At 38.2% G+C, this 20,025-nt stretch overlaps 1 protein-coding gene across 1 annotated transcript in view; it reads left to right on the top strand.

Annotated features, from left to right (window-relative positions):
• The window catches only part of LOC118902087 (cleavage and polyadenylation specificity factor subunit 6-like), a 56,521-nt gene that overhangs the window by 11,426 nt on the left and 25,070 nt on the right, over window positions 1–20,025 (top strand). Inside the window, exon 2 of the mRNA XM_036866015.1 lies at window positions 12,509–12,568. Within this exon, the coding sequence (XP_036721910.1) occupies window positions 12,509–12,564 (56 nt within the window). The 3' untranslated portion in view covers window positions 12,565–12,568. The remainder of the gene's footprint in view (window positions 1–12,508; window positions 12,569–20,025) is intronic.

The following is a 20,025-nucleotide window of genomic DNA, read 5'->3' as shown; positions in this document are numbered from 1 at the left end:
AGCTTCTCAGGAGCCGGGAGGGAGGGCACTGATGCCCTGGTGATGATTCAGAAATGAGCACCAGTGCCAGGCGGGCCAACATGAGACAGAAAAGTTTCTTCATGCGCTTATTTGTTTTTGTTTTGGGTCCATTCTGCTGATAAACCTCCTCACTCAGAGGTTATTACTGCAAATGAAAAATACTGGTAAACCAGTATTTTGGCATTAGCGTTCTGAGTGAGAGCTCCAGTGGCAGGGAGGGGCTGAGCCGTGGTTGAAGGGTTTCTTTGTGTTGACTGGGAATGCCTGTTCATCACTTTGTAAAGTTGGCTGAGGGTCTTCAGGTTATAGTGGAAAACCTTAAGAGTCGCATGGCAGCTTTTCCAAAAGTCTTTATTGCTGGAATTTCACTGGCTTCATGCCCATCCAAGCAGCCTCTGTCAGAAGGAACCAGAGCAGCTGTGACATGTCTGTTCAGGGCAGTATTGCATAGGCGTGAAGCAGTAGCTCCATCTTCCCAAAACCCAGTAAAGTCCCCTGTCACGGCACAACTGAAGCTGAAAAAACTTGAATTACTGCCTGCCGAGCTGGAAGGGCTCTTAGAGCTCATCTCATCCAATCCCTTCGATTTCCGGTTGAGGAATCAAATCCAGAGATGTCTGAGGACCTGCTCAAGATAACGCAGCTAATTAGGCTCAGAGTTAAGACTCAAGATGGAATACAAACAAACACTTATATTTATTAAACTTCATGTCGATTCCTTGTCTCATAAACTTGTATCTCTCTGCAAAATACTTAAGACAACAATAAGCTGGGATAAGAGAAATTTGTGAAATTGTGTTAACATGTTTGGGGTTGTCTTCATATTCTCTGAAACCACAAAAGGCATTTGATTAGTTTGCAGCCAATCTGAGAATTTGTATTTATTTTCAAATGGTGTTTTCATTTTCAGAAGTTAAAGAAATCATTTTTTCGTATTCGGGCTTCAAAAAGGCTGGGTGGGCTTTCGATACCCATGGCGATGGTTCCTTATTGCCAGAGCCACTGTTAGACCAAGTACTGCTTGGAAGGCAATTCGAGGCAATTTCAGAGGAGCCCCATGTCATGTCTCTCTGATTATAGTACGTGTGGTTGTCAAGCGAGAGAAACCACATCCCTTGGTGAGCTCCGCAATCATGGGCTGTGAGCAGTCAGTCAGGCTCACTGGGAACAGCCTTCCACTGTACTTAAGACACAGGACTTACCCCCAGATCAAGCTGCTCAAAATTGCGTTTTTACTCAAGATCAAGCATTTCAGAAGTCATGCTGCACGCAGTAGGGGAACTATTAAGTTGTAATGAAATAGAACAGCTACAAAGAAGAAAACAAATGTGTACTTCAAAGATGCAAAGGAGTGTCTTCATCAGGGCCCTGTTCAGATGTATCTTTTCTGCCATGAAGATTCTTCTAATTTTCATTTTGATATGTTTTCCTTTTCTTAATTTTAAACCACGAACTCTCCTTGTGCCAATTAACAAAAAGTGAAATAGAAGTCAGTCACTCCCTAAATTCCTCTTAGATGGCGAACATTCTTTCTCTAGCCGTGGTTGCTTGCATACTGCCTCTTCTAATCGGAGACCCTCACTGCAGGCAGTAATCAAATTCCTGGAGATGGGGTCAGGGAAAACTCAATCCCAAGTTGTCCCCATCCTTCCCCCCTGAGAGATCATGCCTATGTCAGTCTTGGTTCCTTTTCTCCACCCTCATCTTTGTCTTTCCCTCTGTTTAGCTCTTTCTTTATACCTTGTAGACTAGAGACATGAGCATATGAGATTCTTCCTCCCTTCCCTTCTCTTTCTTGGTTACCTTATAGACTTCTCTCCTCCTACACCTCTGTTCATTATATTCTCCCTCCCATTTTGTTCCAAAAATCTACCTGTAACGCATGGCTGATAAGCATATTCATTTTGCTTATGATTAACCTCGAAGGAGGAAAACACATTTTGGTGTGTTTTCAAACTAAAGAACCACTGCCAGAATACGTCTGAAAGTTCGCTTTGACTTTGCATTAAAGTATTCATTTCCCACTCCCCACGGCCCTCACCTCGTCCTTCTCTAATTAAACTTAATTTCCATGTTAAAAATATTAAAAAAAATGATTTCTAGCTCACGTTTTGAGTGCTACACTACCGTGTTGCGTTCCACTGCCTTTTCAATGCAGATGTACCACAGGAGGTAAATGAGCCCTTTTGAAGTAATTTTGGAACCTGGCCATTTTTAGAACATTGTTTCTATGAGAAAATGAATTCCCAGCTTTTAGAACATGATTTATTTTAAGTTGGGTATTTCCTCTCTGTGTTTGGTACAAAAAAAATCTTTTTGACGTGGTGACATAAAGTCAAAGAGAGCTGACTTGGTTTTTACCTTGTTGAATATTTTCATAATAGAAGAAAATTAACCTGTTTATTTCTTACATTTTATTGTGTTTTGTATGACGTTCTAGAGACCTTGAGATGCATATTGTTGGTAATTCATAATTTTTCATAACCAGAGATACGTGGAGACTGCAGTTGTACACCGTTTCTGTTTTTCCCCTCTTCCTGGGCACATGGAGAGACTGTATTTTCCAGTCTGCCTTGTAGCTAGGTGTGGCCATGGGAGTGGGTACTTGCCAATGGAATACGAGTACAAGTGATTCGAGGAACTTCTGCCTTATCTGCTTAAGAGGATCTCCCTGGCCTGAGACTCCCTCTCTTTCCCCCACGTAGCCACCTGGACCAGAGCAACCCTGCAAGCCAACTGTGGATGGCAGAGTTATTGCCAGCCTGGGTCTCCAGTGACTGGCTGGAGCAGAGCTGCCCACCAAGCTGGGACACTTGTCTTGCACTGTTACCTGGGAGACAAATGAACTTCATTGTTCTTTGAGCCACTGCATTTTGGGGCTCTTTTTCTTACAGCAGCTTAGCCTACTCTATAAAACTACTACAAAAATTATTTTACAAGATGTCCTATTGTAAAGTATTTTACCAAAATATACTGAATAATCAAAAACTACATAAGCAAAAAGTAATTTTCTTCCAAAAACAAAACTCTAGACATTTTTTTTTGATTCTGCTAGTGTATTTCTCTATATATTAAGAAGTGGATAAGGCTAATTTAATCCTCGATTCAAACATAAAAGTCTGTTTACCAAAGCCAGACATGTTTTCCAAAGAGTTGTTATTTGAAAGGGGTAATATGTTCTGGCTTGCATTATATCTATTAAAGGAAAACAAGTAAAAGAATACCCACCTCAGAAGCACATTTGTTTGATATAGTATCCCATAATAATCCCATTTTAATTAGGGCCAAATTCTGCTTATGATCAAATGCAGTCTCAAGAAACAAAATTCTTCCAGGGTCACGTTATAATACAATAGTGAAAGAAGAATAAAGCAAGGTTAACATCATTGAATTTCAAAAAAAAATTATAAATTGGAATGAGGGTAGAATCACACACATATTCATGGTTTATTTTTTATACCACAATTGGTGTATCTAATGGTACTTCTTTGCTGAATATTTTTGTGTATTTGTTGGTGGCTTCGTTTTTCTCACAAAGTAAAGTAACATTTGTAATTTAGGTTTTTCATAAAGTTCTTCCATTAGAATATATATTAAGATAATCTAAAATATGAAAGTTAAAATAAATAGTGCCAAATTGGCCCATGGCTAAAAAAACAAACATCTAAGCCCTGAACGAAGTAGGGATGAATTCATTCCTCAAAATCCTAAAGCGGGAGAGGTAGGAAAAGGGGTTACGAAAGAATCTACGACCTTAATAACATTAAAAAAACTAAATGAATATTACAGTATTCTTCGTAGAACTCAGAACTCTGGGTGAATTCTGAGACAAAACATTTAAGAGGATAAAATGGGCATTAGCTACAGGAAAATAATCCATTCTCTCTGTACATATTTTTAACTAGTAGCAAATTCATCTCACTGTATTTTTTAAAAATTTTCTTTTGTTTTGTTTGGCCACGCTGCACAGTTTGCAAGATCTTAGTTCCTGGACCAGGGATCAAACCCGCGCCCCCTGCAGTCGAAGCGGGGAGTCTTAACCACTGGATCGCCAGGGAAGTCCCACTTTTTTTTTCTTTAAATGCAATACTGGACTTTAACTCTGTCTGCCAGTATCAAGATTATGATAATTGTAATCTAGATCTTCTTTATGCATACGATGATGTCTACTTCAACCTTAAACTGACATCTGTGGAACTTTGCTCTAGTAAACATTCCTTCCCCTCTTCCACCAGTTCCTGGCTGCCTGACATAACCAGCCGTCAGACGAGAGAACGTGCTTATAGCATTCTGTAAGGGGGATAGAATGCAATATGGATAGAATGCAGTGTGGGATAGAATGCGATATGGATCATAGGTCTGAAAAGAATCAAGGTTCTTAGGTTTTCTACTTCTCGGTCTCTGTGTTTAAAAATATAAACCCACAGGGACTTCCCTGGTGGTGCAGTGGTTAAGAATCTGCCTGCCAATGCAGGGGACACGGGTTCGATCCCTGGCCCGGGAAGATCCCTGGCCCGGGAAGAACATGCCGCGGAGCAACTAAGCCCGTGCGTCACAGCTACTGAGCCTGCGCTGTAGAGCCCACAAGCCACAACTACTGAGCCCACGCGCCACAACTACTGAAGCCTGCGCACCTAGAGCCTGTGCTCTGCAACAAGAGAAGCCACTGCAATGAGAAGCCCACGCACCACAACGAAGAGTAGCCCCCGCTCGCCACAACTAGGAAAAGCCCGCACACAGCAACGAAGACCCAACGCAGCCAAAAAATAAATAAAATTAAATAAATAAATAAATAAAATTGAAGTTGCTTTAAAAAAAAAAAAAATATATATATATATATATATATAAACCCACATTATAGTAACTGACCGCTGTGTGACAATTCATCTAGAGTCTTGGTCCAAAGAGTCTTCTAATGCTGACTTTAGTGCTACTCAACTCTATGACAGATCCAAGCTGGGCCTCCACTTCCTTATCTGGACATGGGAATACTTTATTAATATTTGTTTTTCCCAAGCCCACTCTAGAAGAAGTCTGTACCTGCAGGAAATTACACGGCACACAACTCTTCACTTAAAGCAAAAATAAAGACAGCCTTAAAGAGGAAACAGTATCACGATGGGGAGGGAGGAGTAAATGGCTGAGGGGCATGTGACCGTGGCGGTGCCTCTGGGATGGGTCAGCCGGTTGGAGGGCCAAATCCAGCCTGCTGCCTGCTTTGTTAAGAGCTAAGAAAGACTTCTCCATTTTTAAATGATTTTTTAAAATTCTGAAGAAGAAGAGTGTTTCGTAATACATGAAAATTTTATGAAATTCAAATATTAGTGTCTATAAATAAAGTTTTATTGAAACACAGACATGCCCTTCCATTTATGTGTTGTGGCTGCTTTCACACCACAACAGCGAGAGTTCAGCAGTCATGACAGAGACTGTACAGCCTGCAAAACCTAACACATTTACTAGCTGTCCTTTATAGAATTAGTTTTGCAAACCTTCCTCTAGAATGTTCAAAGTAGAAATGTCCAGTGGCAGTTGCAATTTAGATTTTTGGAGTGATCCACAAGAAGCAGTAGTTTAAAATGTGGGAGTTGAGGAAGTCAAGAAGAGATTCGAGAAAAGAGGTCTGGAGAAAGCACCTGTGGAAGATGACTTTGATAAGTTGGGAGAGGAAGGAATCCCTGAAGGGAGGAAAGAAGGCACAGGTAGAACAGGGTGGGTGTCCCAAAAGCCAAGCAAAGAGTGAGTTGGTGACAGCAGACATGTCAGAGAGATCAGGTAAACTGAAGATAAAACAGTTCACTGGATTTGGTGACTAGAGGTCATTGGTGGCCCCCGAGAAAGCGATTTCTAGGAAACAATGTGGCATTTGCCAGTTTTCAAGAGGTCCAGGAGCAAACAGATTTGCCCTGGAAAGGAGGCCAACATTTGTCTGCTTGCTTGCTTGTTGTTTTTCATAGAATACTGAGAGTGTTTGTAGGCCTAACAGAAGCATTCAAGAGATGGAGATGAAGAGAGGAGACAGAGAGCTGAGGAAAGGAATGGAGAAAAGGTTGAAGGGATGCTTAAGTTGAATATAGAAGGGGCACAGCTCCCTCTGAAACAATGAGGAAGAAAAGAGTGGACACACAAAGAAAATTTGAAGGGGGAGGCCAAAAAGGGCATGATAACATTAAGTGGCAAGGTTAACTACATAGAATAAGGAAGCTGGAATAACAACGGGGCATTTCAGGAGGGTAAACCAGTAACCATCGTGCATGAAGCTGTACAAAGTCTACTGGAGTGTCTGAAAGGACTGCTGAGGAAAAGTATTTGATATGGTTTTGGAGTCTTTCCCAAAAGTTTGGTAGCTTAGGTGTGGAGATGGAAAGGAAGTTGAAAGAGGCTAAGATTAACATGAAAGACTCCAGAAAAGGTAACACGTGGAATGACTGTTCAAGAAGACAGTGTTGAAACAACTTGTCCTGGAGTCCAGACTGGTTGGTAGAGCAAGGGAAGCCAGAGGGAACTTGACCAGCTAGGATTAGAAAGAAGACTTAAGAAAGAAATGAGACCGAAGTGTCATTTCTGTAAGGTGAAGGAAGTACAAAAGATAGAAATCAATGAAGATAAAATCAGAAAGGAGGACTTCTATCATCACTATCACCAAATGAAAGATCTTGGAATATTGAAAATAAGGTGTAAGATCTGGCTGTCATGGGGACTATGGGAATCTCAGAAGAAATCTGAAGATGCAGCTGCTTTATCCTGGAAGGCTCTTGTTCCTCAAGGTTTCTTGTCCATGTATGCGTCCCAGGGTCATGTAGGTGGAAGGTGATCAGAGACCAGATAAGTGATGTCTGAGCTGTTTCCAGTGGGAGTAGATCACAGAGAAAAGTCTTAGCCAGAGAATCTTAACTTGAACCTAAGGGGTTTAGTTGAAACTGAGTAGTCCTTTGGAATGGAGCTGAACAATGACTCAACTCATTGACTTTGGCTCACTGGGCACCCTTTCCCTCCCTCCCAGGGAAACTGAGATTGAATGAATAATAGCTGTGAAATGCCCCTTTGAGAACAAGACTCCTACACACTAATAAATACTAAATGCTTTTCATTACAATTTAAGTGAATGACTTGCTTCCCCTCAAAATGCGTCATAATGAATGGCATGAGAAAGAATGACATTTCCCCAAAATGTTGCACATTAACACTAATTTATTATAGACTCATGGATGTCTATAAATTTTGTTGATTGAAAATTAATTTGCATCAACATTTGAGGAATGGTAGGAGGGAAGTTAATAAGTACCTGAACCATTCAATTATTTGAAGTACCTAGACTTAGCTAAAATTTACTAAAGGATAATTTAAAAACTTATTCATCAAATTAAATTGTGACATTTGGGGGTCATTTGAAATGAAAAACATCTTTTTTTTTCTCAGCTCCCATTTTACCTCTTCTCCCCTTGCCCCTGGTCCCAATCCCCATCCCATCCTTGCTGCCCCTAGATATTCTTTCAAAGATTCGGCAGTGGTAGGAAGGAAAATATTCACATATTCCAGAAAGCAAATAATTTCTTGGTCTTCATGACATAAGAATACTAGCTTTCCCACAGAGAAGCAAATTGGATGACAATTTTAGGATAATTGAATTGCTTGATGCTTTTCAAGTTGTTCGGAAACCAGTGCTGTGAAAACCAGTTTTTTTCAGTGCTACCTGTAGTTTCCTGTGCTAGGAGATTTTCTATTTACCCGTTAAAAACAAAACACAGAGCAAAGGCTTGCAGATTTGTGAGTGGGTTTATGTTATACAGTGGCTTTGAAAATGAAAACTTGGTAAACTAAATTAAAACAAACTGAGTTGCCCGAATTTTCAATAAGTTAGGTATAATAATTTGGGGTGGACAAAAAAAATCTGTATAAAAGAGACCCATAGATCTTAATTTTAAATCATTTGAGGGCCAAATGGTCACCCTTTCCCCCCCCCCCCTTTCTGGATGGAGATGGAGGGTATCAGGGCTTTCAGGTATGAAACAATTGATAATGATACCAAACAAAATGGTTGGCAATCACAAAGAGTAAGGCACAAAAAGAAAAGTATCTGGGCAGAGACAAATCATGGAACTGAGCAGAAACCAAATGATGTTGGCCTCTGCTTCTGAACCTTGACCATGCATCAGAATTACCTGGAGGGCTTGTAAAAATACAGATTGCTAGCCCCCCACCAACAGTTTCTGATTCAGTAGATCTGGGATAGGGCCTGAGAGTTTCCTTTCCACCAAATTCCCAAAGGATGCTGACGCTGCTGGTTCCGGGACCACACTTTAAGAACTAAATTTAGGTTGATTTAGGGCGGTGTCTAGAGACAGAAAGAAGAAATACGAAAGTGTGGAAGACAATGATGAGAGATAGAAGAAGCCAATTTATTGGAGGAAATTAAAGGGAAGAAGGAATCAAGACAACAGGTGATGACTAAATTAAAATTAAGAAAAGCAAAGGAAGGTAAACTTTAATTGAATGCCAAGCCCTGTGCTAGGCACTTTACATTCACATTCCTGCCAGGTAGGTAAAATAACATCCAGAAGAGGAACAAGGTGTTCAAAAACTTGACAAACATGAGTGGATAATGATGACTATAGTAAAATAGCTTTGCAAGGTCAACACAGTTAAAAAACGGTCCTGAGTTCTAAGCCACTTAAGAGATAGACAAGGAGAAAGATGGAGATCAGAATACCATACTTATTACTGATTAAGGCTGGGAGGGATGATGTGGCTTAGGAGTGCAGCAATGGTGGGGTTCCCAATGCTGCTGCTCAGAAACAGACTGGTCTATCGGGCCAGGCCAGGTGGACATGTTTCCTCCCGTGGGGCCCTCCCCTTGGAAAATTTCCAACATGGAAGATAAGACATGAGTATGGGAATTATGGTAGCCATTCCTCAATGAAGGAGAGCATGGCAGGGGCTGAGCTTTGCAAGCCCTATATACTCTTTTCAAATTTACCATTCAAATAATTTGCTTTTCATTCTCTGAGGCAGAGTGGTGAAAGAGTAAAGAGGTTGGGAATGTTACATGAACTGAGGTCTCTCTAGATGCAAGGAAAAACATCAGGAGCCTGGAATAAATATCCTCTCCCTATAGGTAGGTGAACCTAGCATAAATGCAGACTCTTTCCCTCTAAAGCCTGCTCCGTTTCAACGATTCTGTTGGTACTTCCCTGGCAGTCTGGTGGTTAAGACTCTGGCGCTTCCACTGCAGAGGGCACGGGTTTGATCCCTGGTTAGGGAACTAAGATCCCGCGTGCCACACTGCGCGGCCAAATATATATATATATGATTTTGTTGCTTCTAGAAAGAAAGCATGACAAAGATTGGGGAGTAGTAAAGAATCCCAGGAAGATGCAAGATGAAGGAACCAATACCGTATTTTGGTAGCATGGTAACTTGAATTACTGGTGCCCATCAACAGGGGATTGCCTGCAAGACTAAACACTGGAAGTGGGCCTGGCTGGTGGCCGGGTCAGTATCCCGAGGAGAGGCTGGTTGATCTAAATTTAACACGTGGCTTCTGAGTCTGCTTCTGTCTGTGGCCATTTTGACTAGTTTTCGTTTTCTATATTCTGCTGGCCATTTAGTTTGTTCCTGAGGAAAATGGCTCAAATTGACATTTGGACACATTTGGAAAGGAAAAAAAGCACTAAAGAGCAGCCTCATTCTACTTAAACAGTGTGCAATCAGACTAATATTTCCAGTAGTTCAACCTGCTATGAGTCCCAAGTCATCACATCATCAGAGGTTTGTGCTCCGTGGCCGTAGACGTGCAGAGCCTCTTCAGTTCTCCTTCCGCCCTGTCGCTGCGGTGTCAGCTTGCGCTCTGGGAGTTACCGCAGCGGTGCACACGGCCTCCTACAGTGGATGAGGGTGGGCTGTCCCTCATGGAGGGCTCTCACCACGTGACTTTCCAATGTGCTCGTGCTTAGTAGAGCACCTCCTTGGCACAGTGAAAGTTTTTTAAGTTGGACTTTGTTGAAATGCCCCTGGAGGCACATTTTAAAGCTGAGATTTTAATTACAGACCATTAACTACTGCTGCGTCTGTGTCTTTAATTGAGTACCATATGTATAGTTCTAGGGCCCTTGAGGATTTTACCCCAACAGGTGAAGTTTTATGTGTTCAGTGGATTTTTGTTGTTGCTGTTTAAGCGAAAATGTTTGAATTCCGATCATTCTTGCTAGGAACACAAAAGAGGAAGCAGAAGATGCCCAGGAACTCAATAATTGAGTGGATGAAGATGAATATAGGAAAAAAAACAGCAGGAAAATGGTATCTGAACTGACTGAAGTACATAAAGTCCTAGAACCTTCACACATTTTTATTACTCAAAGAATTCTATTTTTATTTGGCAAACCAGAGGGTTTATATTAGTTTTATTATCTTATGGTTGGGATGATCAGCACACTTAAACCTGAACTCAAACCTAAACCTGAACCTGAACTCAGACCTATAGTTTCGTCAAAATTTTAGCTAAAAGCGAGAGAAAAACTTTAAAAATATCTCTTTCAGAAGTTCCAAACACCTATATAAAATTCTTAACACTTGGAAAAATTGTAAATTTACAAGTATTAGTTACCATAAATGAGTCTTCCTGATTATTTTCTTAACATGAGTAAAATGTCTTCAGAACTTTCTTCTCTTGAATATTCACTGCGGTTAATGAGTGTTCAGTGTAGTTTATAAATGATTGTTTAAACACAGAGATAGGAAGAAAATGAAGAGACCAAGCTTCTAGTCTACATTCTGCCATAAACCAGTGGTATGATCTAGGGGCCAGTTAGTGTTCTCATGATTAAAATACCTGTTGTAGAGCATTCAGAGGTATCTCATAAGGGTAAAAATGAGGTCATGTATACAAAGCACTGAAAAAAATTTAAAGTGTTGTATGACTTTTAAAGTAATCAGCATCATTTAAAATGGACGAATAGCATAAACTGAAGATGTTTAGCGTAGGGAAGGTAAGATGGAAGTGGTAAAGCAAAAGTGTCTTCTGATACTTGAGAGCTGCTCAGTTGATCTGGAGGACAGACTTTAAAAGTGGGTGGAAATTACAGCCCAGTAGTTTTCAGCATAACATAATAAAACAACTGTCTACAGCAGTGGAGTAGATGGTCTTGTGAGAGCGTGATCCAACTGTCCATGACAGCGTGCATGCCAAGTTCCTATACTGATTGTCAGAGATGCCTTTTGTGACATTAGCTGCTGTAATTTATTATTGGACCAAGAGCTCTCTAAAATCCTTTCCAACTTTCAGAGCCTTAGTTCCTGTGTTCATCTAAAAAACTAATCAATGAATTTTGTGGCAGTTGATTCTATTGATAATGTTTATATGACAGGATACAATCAAGTGGAAAAATATATTCACTTAGGTGTACCATGAAGATCCTAATGTGTTCTCCAGAGAACAGTGGTATTTCTAGAGCATGGGAGGGATGTATGCTTAGTGGGGATTCCTTAGCCCTCCCAGAAATGCCTTCACTAAGCAGCAGTGCTTTAAACAATCATTTGATGTTAGCAATATAAATCCAATTGAAGTTAGTATATACTATATTATACCGTATTCTTTTTCTTCACATGAGAAATACCTTTGGAATTTAAAATCAAGGAAAGCCTTTCTTTTTCTGAGGAACTAGAATATTTCCTTATTCCAGTAACAAAGCTTTGTAATTTAGTGAGCCCATTGTCCTGGCTGCTAGGAAGCTCAAAGCAGATTTGAAATAACCATGGCAACTCTGACAATTCTCAGAGTTGGCATGCTTACATTATCTCTTTTTCCCTTGGTCTGAATTTTCTTTCTCTTTCATAATGTTTTAAACTGTTAAAAAAATTTTTTTAAAGATGGTCATACTTTTAAGGTAGTCACTGTAGATACCTTCAGTTGATTTTGCAAAAAAAGTCTTTTATGCTCTTCTTTCTTTAGCCAACCTTGCTATTTTCCACATAGACACAGAAGCACAAACACACACACACGCCAGTGTACTATTTTCTTCTTTTCAAAATATGCAGAAAATAAATTTAATAAAACACAGTAAATTATTTGCAGCTCTGAAGGGTTTGACAATCAAATAAATCTGATTATGTTCTCCTTGCAGATGATGCCATATTTACCTAAAGATCAGGATGGTTTGTTCTTTCTTGGTCTTCTAAGGGTTACAGAACCTGTGAAATATATTACTTCACCGTCCTCATGAAGTGTTTTAGTGATGGCCAAGAGGTTTTGGACAGTGAAGAATTTAGGACTCTTTTGAAGCTTATGACAAACGTTAATTTGAAGTTCAAAGATGCATAGTCTCTGCCAGTTTTTCTTGCCATTTATTTATTTATTCAAATTTTATTCCTGTACTCCTACCCGCATTCCTGATGATAGCACTTAACCCTTTCATAAAGAAGCTTCCTTTTGTCTTTTTAAGTTCCCTTATATCAACTACTAGATATCATGGACATTCTTTTGCTTTTTCAGAGAACTCTGGAAAGCAAGCAGCTTCCTCTTCATGTCCGAACCTGCCACAGGTCTAACATGGTAAGTTTTTGTATTTCATTTTGATACAGATTCTGTAGGCCCTCTGTTGTAAGCAACTAAAATTTTTTGAAAAGAAGTTATCTTTTTAAAAATTTAAATATAGTTGATGTAAAATATTGTGTTAGTTTCAGGTATACTACATTGTAATTTGACATTTGCATATACATTACAAAATGAACACCACGGTAAGTCAAGTACCGTCTGTCCCCATTCAAAGTTACTACAGTATTATTGATCATATTCCTTATGCTGTATATTATATCCCTGTGGGTTATTCATTTTATAACTAGAGATTTATACTGTTAATTCCCTTCACCTGTTTCACCCAACCCTCCACCTGCCTCTGCTCTAGCAACCATCCATCTGTTCTCTGTATCTATGAGTCTGTTTTCATTTTGCTTTGTTTGTTTGTTTTGTTTTTTAGCGTCCACATATAAGTGAGATCAGACAGTTTTTTCTTTTCCTGTCTGATTTATTTCACTCAGCAAAATGCCCTCTAGAGTCATCCATGTTGTCACAAATGGCAAGATTTCATTTTTAATGGCTGAGTAATATTCCATTGTGTGTGTGTGTGTGTGTGTGTGTGTGTGTGTGTGTGTGTGTGTGTATCACATCTTCTTTATCCATTCATCCATCCATGGACACTTAGGTTGCTTCCATATCTTGGCTATTTTAAATGATGCTGCAATGAACATTGGGGTGCATATATCTTTTGGAATTACTGTTTTTGTTTTCTTTGGGAAAATACCCAGAAGTGAAATTTCTGGATCATATGGTAGTTTTATTTTTAATTTGTTGAGGAAACTGCATACTGTTTTCCATAGTGGCTGCATCAATTTACAGTGCACAGGGTTCCTTTTCCACCATATCTTCGCCAACACTTGTTATTTGTTGTCTTTTTTGGATGATAGCCACTCTGACAGGTGTGAGATGGTATCTCATTGTGGTTTTGATTTGCATTTCCCTGATGATTTGAGACGTTGGGCATCTTTTCATATGTCTGTTGGCCATTTGCATATCTCCTTTGGAAAAATGTCTAGTCAGGTCCTCTGCCCATTTTTGAATCAGGTTGCTGGTTTGTTTGATGTTGAGTTGTATGGGTTCTTTGTGTATTTCAAGTATTACCCATTATCACATATATCAGTTGCAAATATCTTACACTCAGTAGGCTGCCTTTTCATTTTATTGGCGATTACTTTCACAAAGTGAAAGCTTTTAGTTTGATATTGTCCCTTTTGTTTATTTTTGCTTTTGTTTTGCTTGCCTGAGGAGACAGATAAAAAAAATATATTGCTAAATCCAATGTCAAAGAAATTACTGACTATGGGTTTTTTTTAAAAGGACTTTTATGGTTTCAGGTCTTACATTTAAGTCTTTAATCCATCTTGAGTTTATTTTTGTATATGGTGTGAAAAAGTAGCCCAGTTTGATGCTTTTGCATGTAGCTGTCCAGTTTTCCCAACAACATTTATTTAAGAGTCTGTCGTTTCCCAGTTGTATATTTTTGCCTCCTTTGTTGTAGATTAATTGACCATATGAACTTCAGTTTATTTCTGGGGTCTCTCTTCTCTTCCATTGATCTATGTGTCTGTTTTTCTGCCAGTACCATACTGTTTTGATTATTGTAACTTTGTAGTATAGTTTGAAACCAGGGATTGTGATACCTCCAGCATTGTTCTTTCTCAAGGTTGCTTTGGCTATTAGAGGTCTTTTGTGTTTCCACACAAATTTTAGAATTGTTTGTTCTAGTTCTGTGAAAAATGCCATTGGGATTGCGTTGAGTCTGTAGATAACATAGGGTAGTATAGTCACTTTAACTATATTAATTCTTCCAATCCATGAGCACAGTGTATCTTTCCATTTGTTTGTATTCTCTTCAGTTTCTTTCATCAATGTCTGATAGTTTTCAGAGTACAAGTCTTTTACCTCAGTGGTTAGATTTACTCCTAGGAATTTTATTCTTTTTGATGCAATTGTAAATGAGATTGTTTTCTTAATTTCTCTTTCCAATAGTTCATTATTAGTGTATAGAAATGCCACAGATTTCTGTATATTAATTTTGTATCCTGCAACTTTACTGAATTTATTGATGAGTTCTACTAGTTTTGGGGTGCCATCTTTAGAATTTTCTATATATAGTATCATGTCATCTGTAAACAGTGACAGTTTTACTTCCTCCTTTCCAATTTGGATTCTTTTTATTGCTTTTTCTTGTCTGATTGCTGTGGCTAGGACTTCCAATACTATGTTGAGTAAAAGTGGTGAGAGTGGGCATCCTTGTCTTATTCCTGATCTTAGAGGAAATTATTTCAGCTTTTCGTCATTGAGTATGATGTTGGCAGTGGGTTTGTCATATATGACCTTTGTTATGTTGAGGTATGTTCCTTGTATGCCTACATTGTTGAGAGTTTTTATCATAAAATTGATGTTGAATTTTGTCCAAAGCTTTTTCTTCATCTATTGAGATAATCATATGATTTTTATTCTTCAATTTGTTAATGTGGTGTATCACATAGATTGATTTGTGGATATTGATTTGTGGATAAATCCCACTTGATCATGGTGTATGATCATTTTAATGTACTGCTGAATTCACTTTCCTAGTATTTTGTTGAGGATTTTTGCTTCTGTATTCATCAGTGCTACTGGCTTGTAATTTTCTTTCTTTTTTTGTGTGGTGTATTTGTTTTGGTATCAGGGTGATGCTGGCCTCATAGAATGAGTTTGGAAACAGTCCTTCCTCTTCAATTTTTTTTTTTTTTTTGAAGTAGTTTGAGAAGGATAGGTATGAACTCATCTTTAAATGCTTGGTAAATTCACCTGCAAGGCCATCTGGACCTGAACATTTTTGTTGGGAGATTTTTTGTTTTTGTTTTTTTAATCACTGATTCAGTTTCATTACTGGTAATTGGTCTACTCATATTTTCCATTTTTTCTTAAGTCAGTCTTGGGATATTGTATGCTACAAGGAATTTCTCCATTTCTTTTAGGTTGTCTGTTTTATTGGCATATAATTGTTCATAGTAATCTCTTATGATGCTGTTCATATTTTCTATTTTTTCCTAAGTCAGTCTTGTGAGATTGTATGTTTCCAGGAATTAATCCATTTCTTCTAGGTTGTCCATTTTATTACCATATAATTGTTCATAATAATCTTTTATGAGCCTATGTATCTCTCTGGTGTCAGTTGTAACTTCTCTTTCATTTCTGATTTTATCTATTTGGGCCCTATCTTAGTCTCTATTTCACTTGTTTCTGCTCTTTATGATTTCTTTCCTTCTTCTAACTTTGGGTTTTGTTTGTTCTCCTTTTTCTAATTCCTTTAGGTTTAAGTTTAGATTGTTTATTTGCTATTTTTCTTATGTCCTGAAGTATGCTTGTATTGCTGCAAACTTCCCTCTTAAAACTGCTTTTGCTGCACCCCGTAGATTTTGGATCATTGTGTTTCCATTTTCATTTTCCTCCAGGATTTTTTGTTTCCTCTTGATTTTGTCAGTGACCCATTGGTTGTTTAGTAGTATATTGTTTAGACTCCATATGTTGGTGTTTTTTTGCAGTTTTTTTCTTGTAGTTGATTTCTAGTTTCATGCCTTTGTGGCAAAACCTGGGGCCCAGGTTCAGGTTCAATCCCTGGTCGGGGAACTAAGATCCCACAAGCCATGCTGTGTGACCAAAAAAAAAAAAAAAATAGAATATCTAATTTTATAGGTAATTTCCTATTTTTTGACCTGTCACTATAAAATTTTTTTAACTTTATAATCATTATTGTTTTCAAAATTACATGAAGTAATTTTTAGAAGTGTCAGTGCAAGGTTTACAAAAGATTTCTGACACTACTTAAAATTATATCATTTTAAAAAATGACAATAAGAAGTATATCTATGAAAAATTACATTGTAATTTTATGTATTCTTATTCTCACTTGTTTCCTGATTAAATTTGCTAATTAGTTCTGTAAATAATATTTTTAATTGCACCCACTGCTGCCATGTTCCTTGGGATGTGAAGGCTTGAAGGCTTTCTGCCTCTTATATCTTATAAAGATTTTGTAAAAAGAATTCAGATGACTCTAAGGGTGATTCATAAACCACACTTAGATAAGGTTAATTTTCCTTCATCAGATTTGGGGTGGGGGGATAGTTTTAATCTCTCAGTGATATTTAAAAACTCAAAGGCAGCAAGATTGTATAATTAATTCTGGGTTTATCTTGATAATTTTTTCAATTGTAAAGTTCAAAAATTATTCTTTTTTTTTGAATTTTATTTATTTATTTTTTATACAGCAGGTTCTTATTAGTTATCTATTTTATACATATTAGTGTATATATGTCAATCCCAATCTCCCAATTCATCCCACCATGCCCCCTCCACATTCCCCCCCTTGGTGTCCATACCTTTGTTCCCTACATCTGTGTCTCTATTTCTGCCTTGCAAAGCGGTTCAGCTGTACCATTTTTCTAGATTCCACATATATGCGTTAATATATGATTTTTTTTCTCTTTCTGACTTAACTTCACTCTGTATGACATCCGTGTCTCTACAAATGACCCAATTTTGTTCCTTTTTATGGCTAATACTCCTTTGTATATATGTACCACATCTTCTTTATCCATTCGTCTGTCGATGGGCATTTAGGTTCCTTCCACATCCTGGCTATTGTAAATAGTGCTGCAGTGAACATTGGGGTGCATGAGTCTTTTTGAAAAATTATTCTTCTAAACTAAATGTATATTTTTTTCTTTGAAATTAATATATGGGGAGACACTTTGAAAATAGGTAAATAACGTTATTTCTCATAAAACTTTTACCCAACTAGTTTTAGTATCCATTGTTGATCTTCTGTCTCCATGATTGTTTTTCTTTATTAGTTGATATTCTACTATAAGGAAGCACTGTCCCTTCTTATTTATTTATTTATTTGGATAGGGACTCACAGATTCTTATTTTATTAAATAGGTTATGATCCATTACTATCATCATTTATTTTGATGCTCAAATTATCCTAGATTTGGCTAGGGGAAGCCCCAGTAGTCCTTCTGTGTCATTTTTACATACCCCATTATTTTTTGAAAAATCCTTTACTTTTTTGTGAAGTATGATATTCCAAGCTCATCTTGTACTTTCTCTGCCCCAGCCCTGAAATCAGCCATTTCTCCAAGCAGCTATATTTCGTTTTGATAGAGAATGATACCAAGACCTGAGTGCTAAGTGTGCTCATTTCTACTCGTATGGCATTATTTCCAGGCCCTTTCAGAGGAAAAAAGATAGATAGGTAGATAGATAGATAGATAGATAGATAGATAGATCAAACTATGAGTTCACATATTGGAATATGATAGCTGCAATTCCAGTCCAACACCACAAGCTACATTATAGTTTAGTACTGTGCAATGGGTACAAATGTGAGCCACATATGTAATTATAAACTTTCTAGTTGCCATGTTTAAAAAAGTAAAGAAACAATTTAAATCTATTTTAATAATGTATTTGTTTAACACAGTGTATCCTAATTTTTACCATTTCAACATATAATCAAATAAGACGTTATTAGTGAGATATTGTACTTTTTCCCCCCTTGTAGTAAGTTCTTCCTAAGCTAGTGTATATTTGATGCTTACAGCACATCTTCAATTTGGTCTAGCCACATTTCAAGGGTTCAGGAGCCATATGTGGCTAATAGCTGCTGTATTGCACAGCAGAGTCTTCTTACTTTCTGTGTTGGTTATCCCATTCCTCAACAATGAAAAATCTGGCTCCCATTATTTTCAGAAGCCCAGAATTTTGCTCAAGCCTGGAATATACAGGAGGTAGCCTCAGAATGGCTAATTTATACCGCTGAAAAAAAGCAAAATTACTAATTAGTGTTTGTTCCCATTTTTTATATCAAAAACATACAGTGAAAGCCATAAGTCTTACCTGTGCAATTCAATGAGTTTTAATCAGTGCCTACACCTGTGTAACCCACATCTCTAGCATTTTCATCACCTAAGAAATGACCCCTGTGCTCCTTCCTAGTCAGTCCTCTGCCCCTTCCAGAGGCAACAGTTTATCTGACCTTTTCCATTATGGAATAGATTTTCCTCTTCTAGAAATTACATAAATAAAATCACAGTGGATTTTGTGTGTGTGTGTGTCTGGCTTCTTTCCTCTTAGTATAACGTCTGTGAGATTCATCCATGTTGCTGCATTTTTTTTAACTGCTGAAAAGTATTGCATTGTATAAATATACACACTTTGTTTATTCATTGCACTGTTAATAGACATTTGAGTTGTTTCCAGTTTGGGCTAATATGAATAAAGCTGCTAAGAACATCTTTATCTTAGTCTCTGTGAGGACATACATTTTCAGTCCTCTCCGGTAAGTACCCAGCAGTGGAATAACTAGGTCATAAGGTAAATGTAATAATTTTCTTTTATATGGTTAAATAGTGTTAACACTGAAATGTTATTAACTGTTTTTGAAACCATCGACAATACTTTTATCTACAGTTTGGCTTTAAAAGCTAACTAAAGGCATTTATATTATTATGACACTTTTTCATGCTGGGTCAAGTAGTGTGCCAGGATAACATTTTCTCCTTTCCAAGTCCATTATCATTTCACCCTTTCCTCCTTCTGCACCCTCCTCTCCTCTCCTTCTCCCGTGGACTGGACTTCTCTCACTCATCCTTCAGGCCTCTCTTCAGACTCTACTCCTCTTGGAAGCCCATCGTGACCTTCCCAGTCTGGTGAGGTGACCCTCTTTCTCCTCTGTTTCCTCCTATCATGATCTGTCTCACCCAGCATTGTGAACATTGGCGTGTGTGTCAGTCTTCTCTTTTTCATTGCGAGCTCCTTGAGAACAAGAATTGTTTCCCATTTTTCTTTGCATACCTGTTGCCTAAGCATATCTGGCACAGTAGGCCCTCAGCAAATGTTGGTTGAATGAATAATGAAGAGTCAGGTAACTACTTAAGGTCTGTAGTGAGTTAGAGGTAGAACAAGAACTCGAATTGAAGTTTGTTTTTAAATTCATTGTTTTCCTCTTAGTTTTCTGGATCATGCATTTTGTTTCAGCCAAAACAAATGTAAAAGAGATTGTTCACACTTGGTTGAGATAAAGAAACTAATAAATCTTTAGAGGCCAGATGTGAGTATCTCAGAGACAAATAGTTGGCACTAGCAGTGGTACCATTGGATTCGTGTGTGGGTGAACAGCAGAACCTGTGGAGCCAAGGCAGGTAAAGGATGAGAGCAGGACCCATGGGGATGGGGATCTCCGGAAACACTGGGCCCCTTTTCAGGGCTACTCTTCCTAATGAGAAGGAGCACTGACATCAGTTGCAGCAACAGATACCAACACAATTTTACTCACAATCTACATTTTAGGTCACTTGGCCAGATTTTTCAGTATCCATGGTGACGGGTTGATCTACTATTTCCAGGGCTGGATTATACTCCAGGGGAAAGAGCTGCAT

Source organism: Balaenoptera musculus, chromosome 10, assembly GCF_009873245.2.
Source record: "Balaenoptera musculus isolate JJ_BM4_2016_0621 chromosome 10, mBalMus1.pri.v3, whole genome shotgun sequence".
NCBI lineage: Eukaryota > Metazoa > Chordata > Mammalia > Artiodactyla > Balaenopteridae > Balaenoptera > Balaenoptera musculus.
This window is presented reverse-complemented; position numbering and strand designations above follow the sequence as displayed.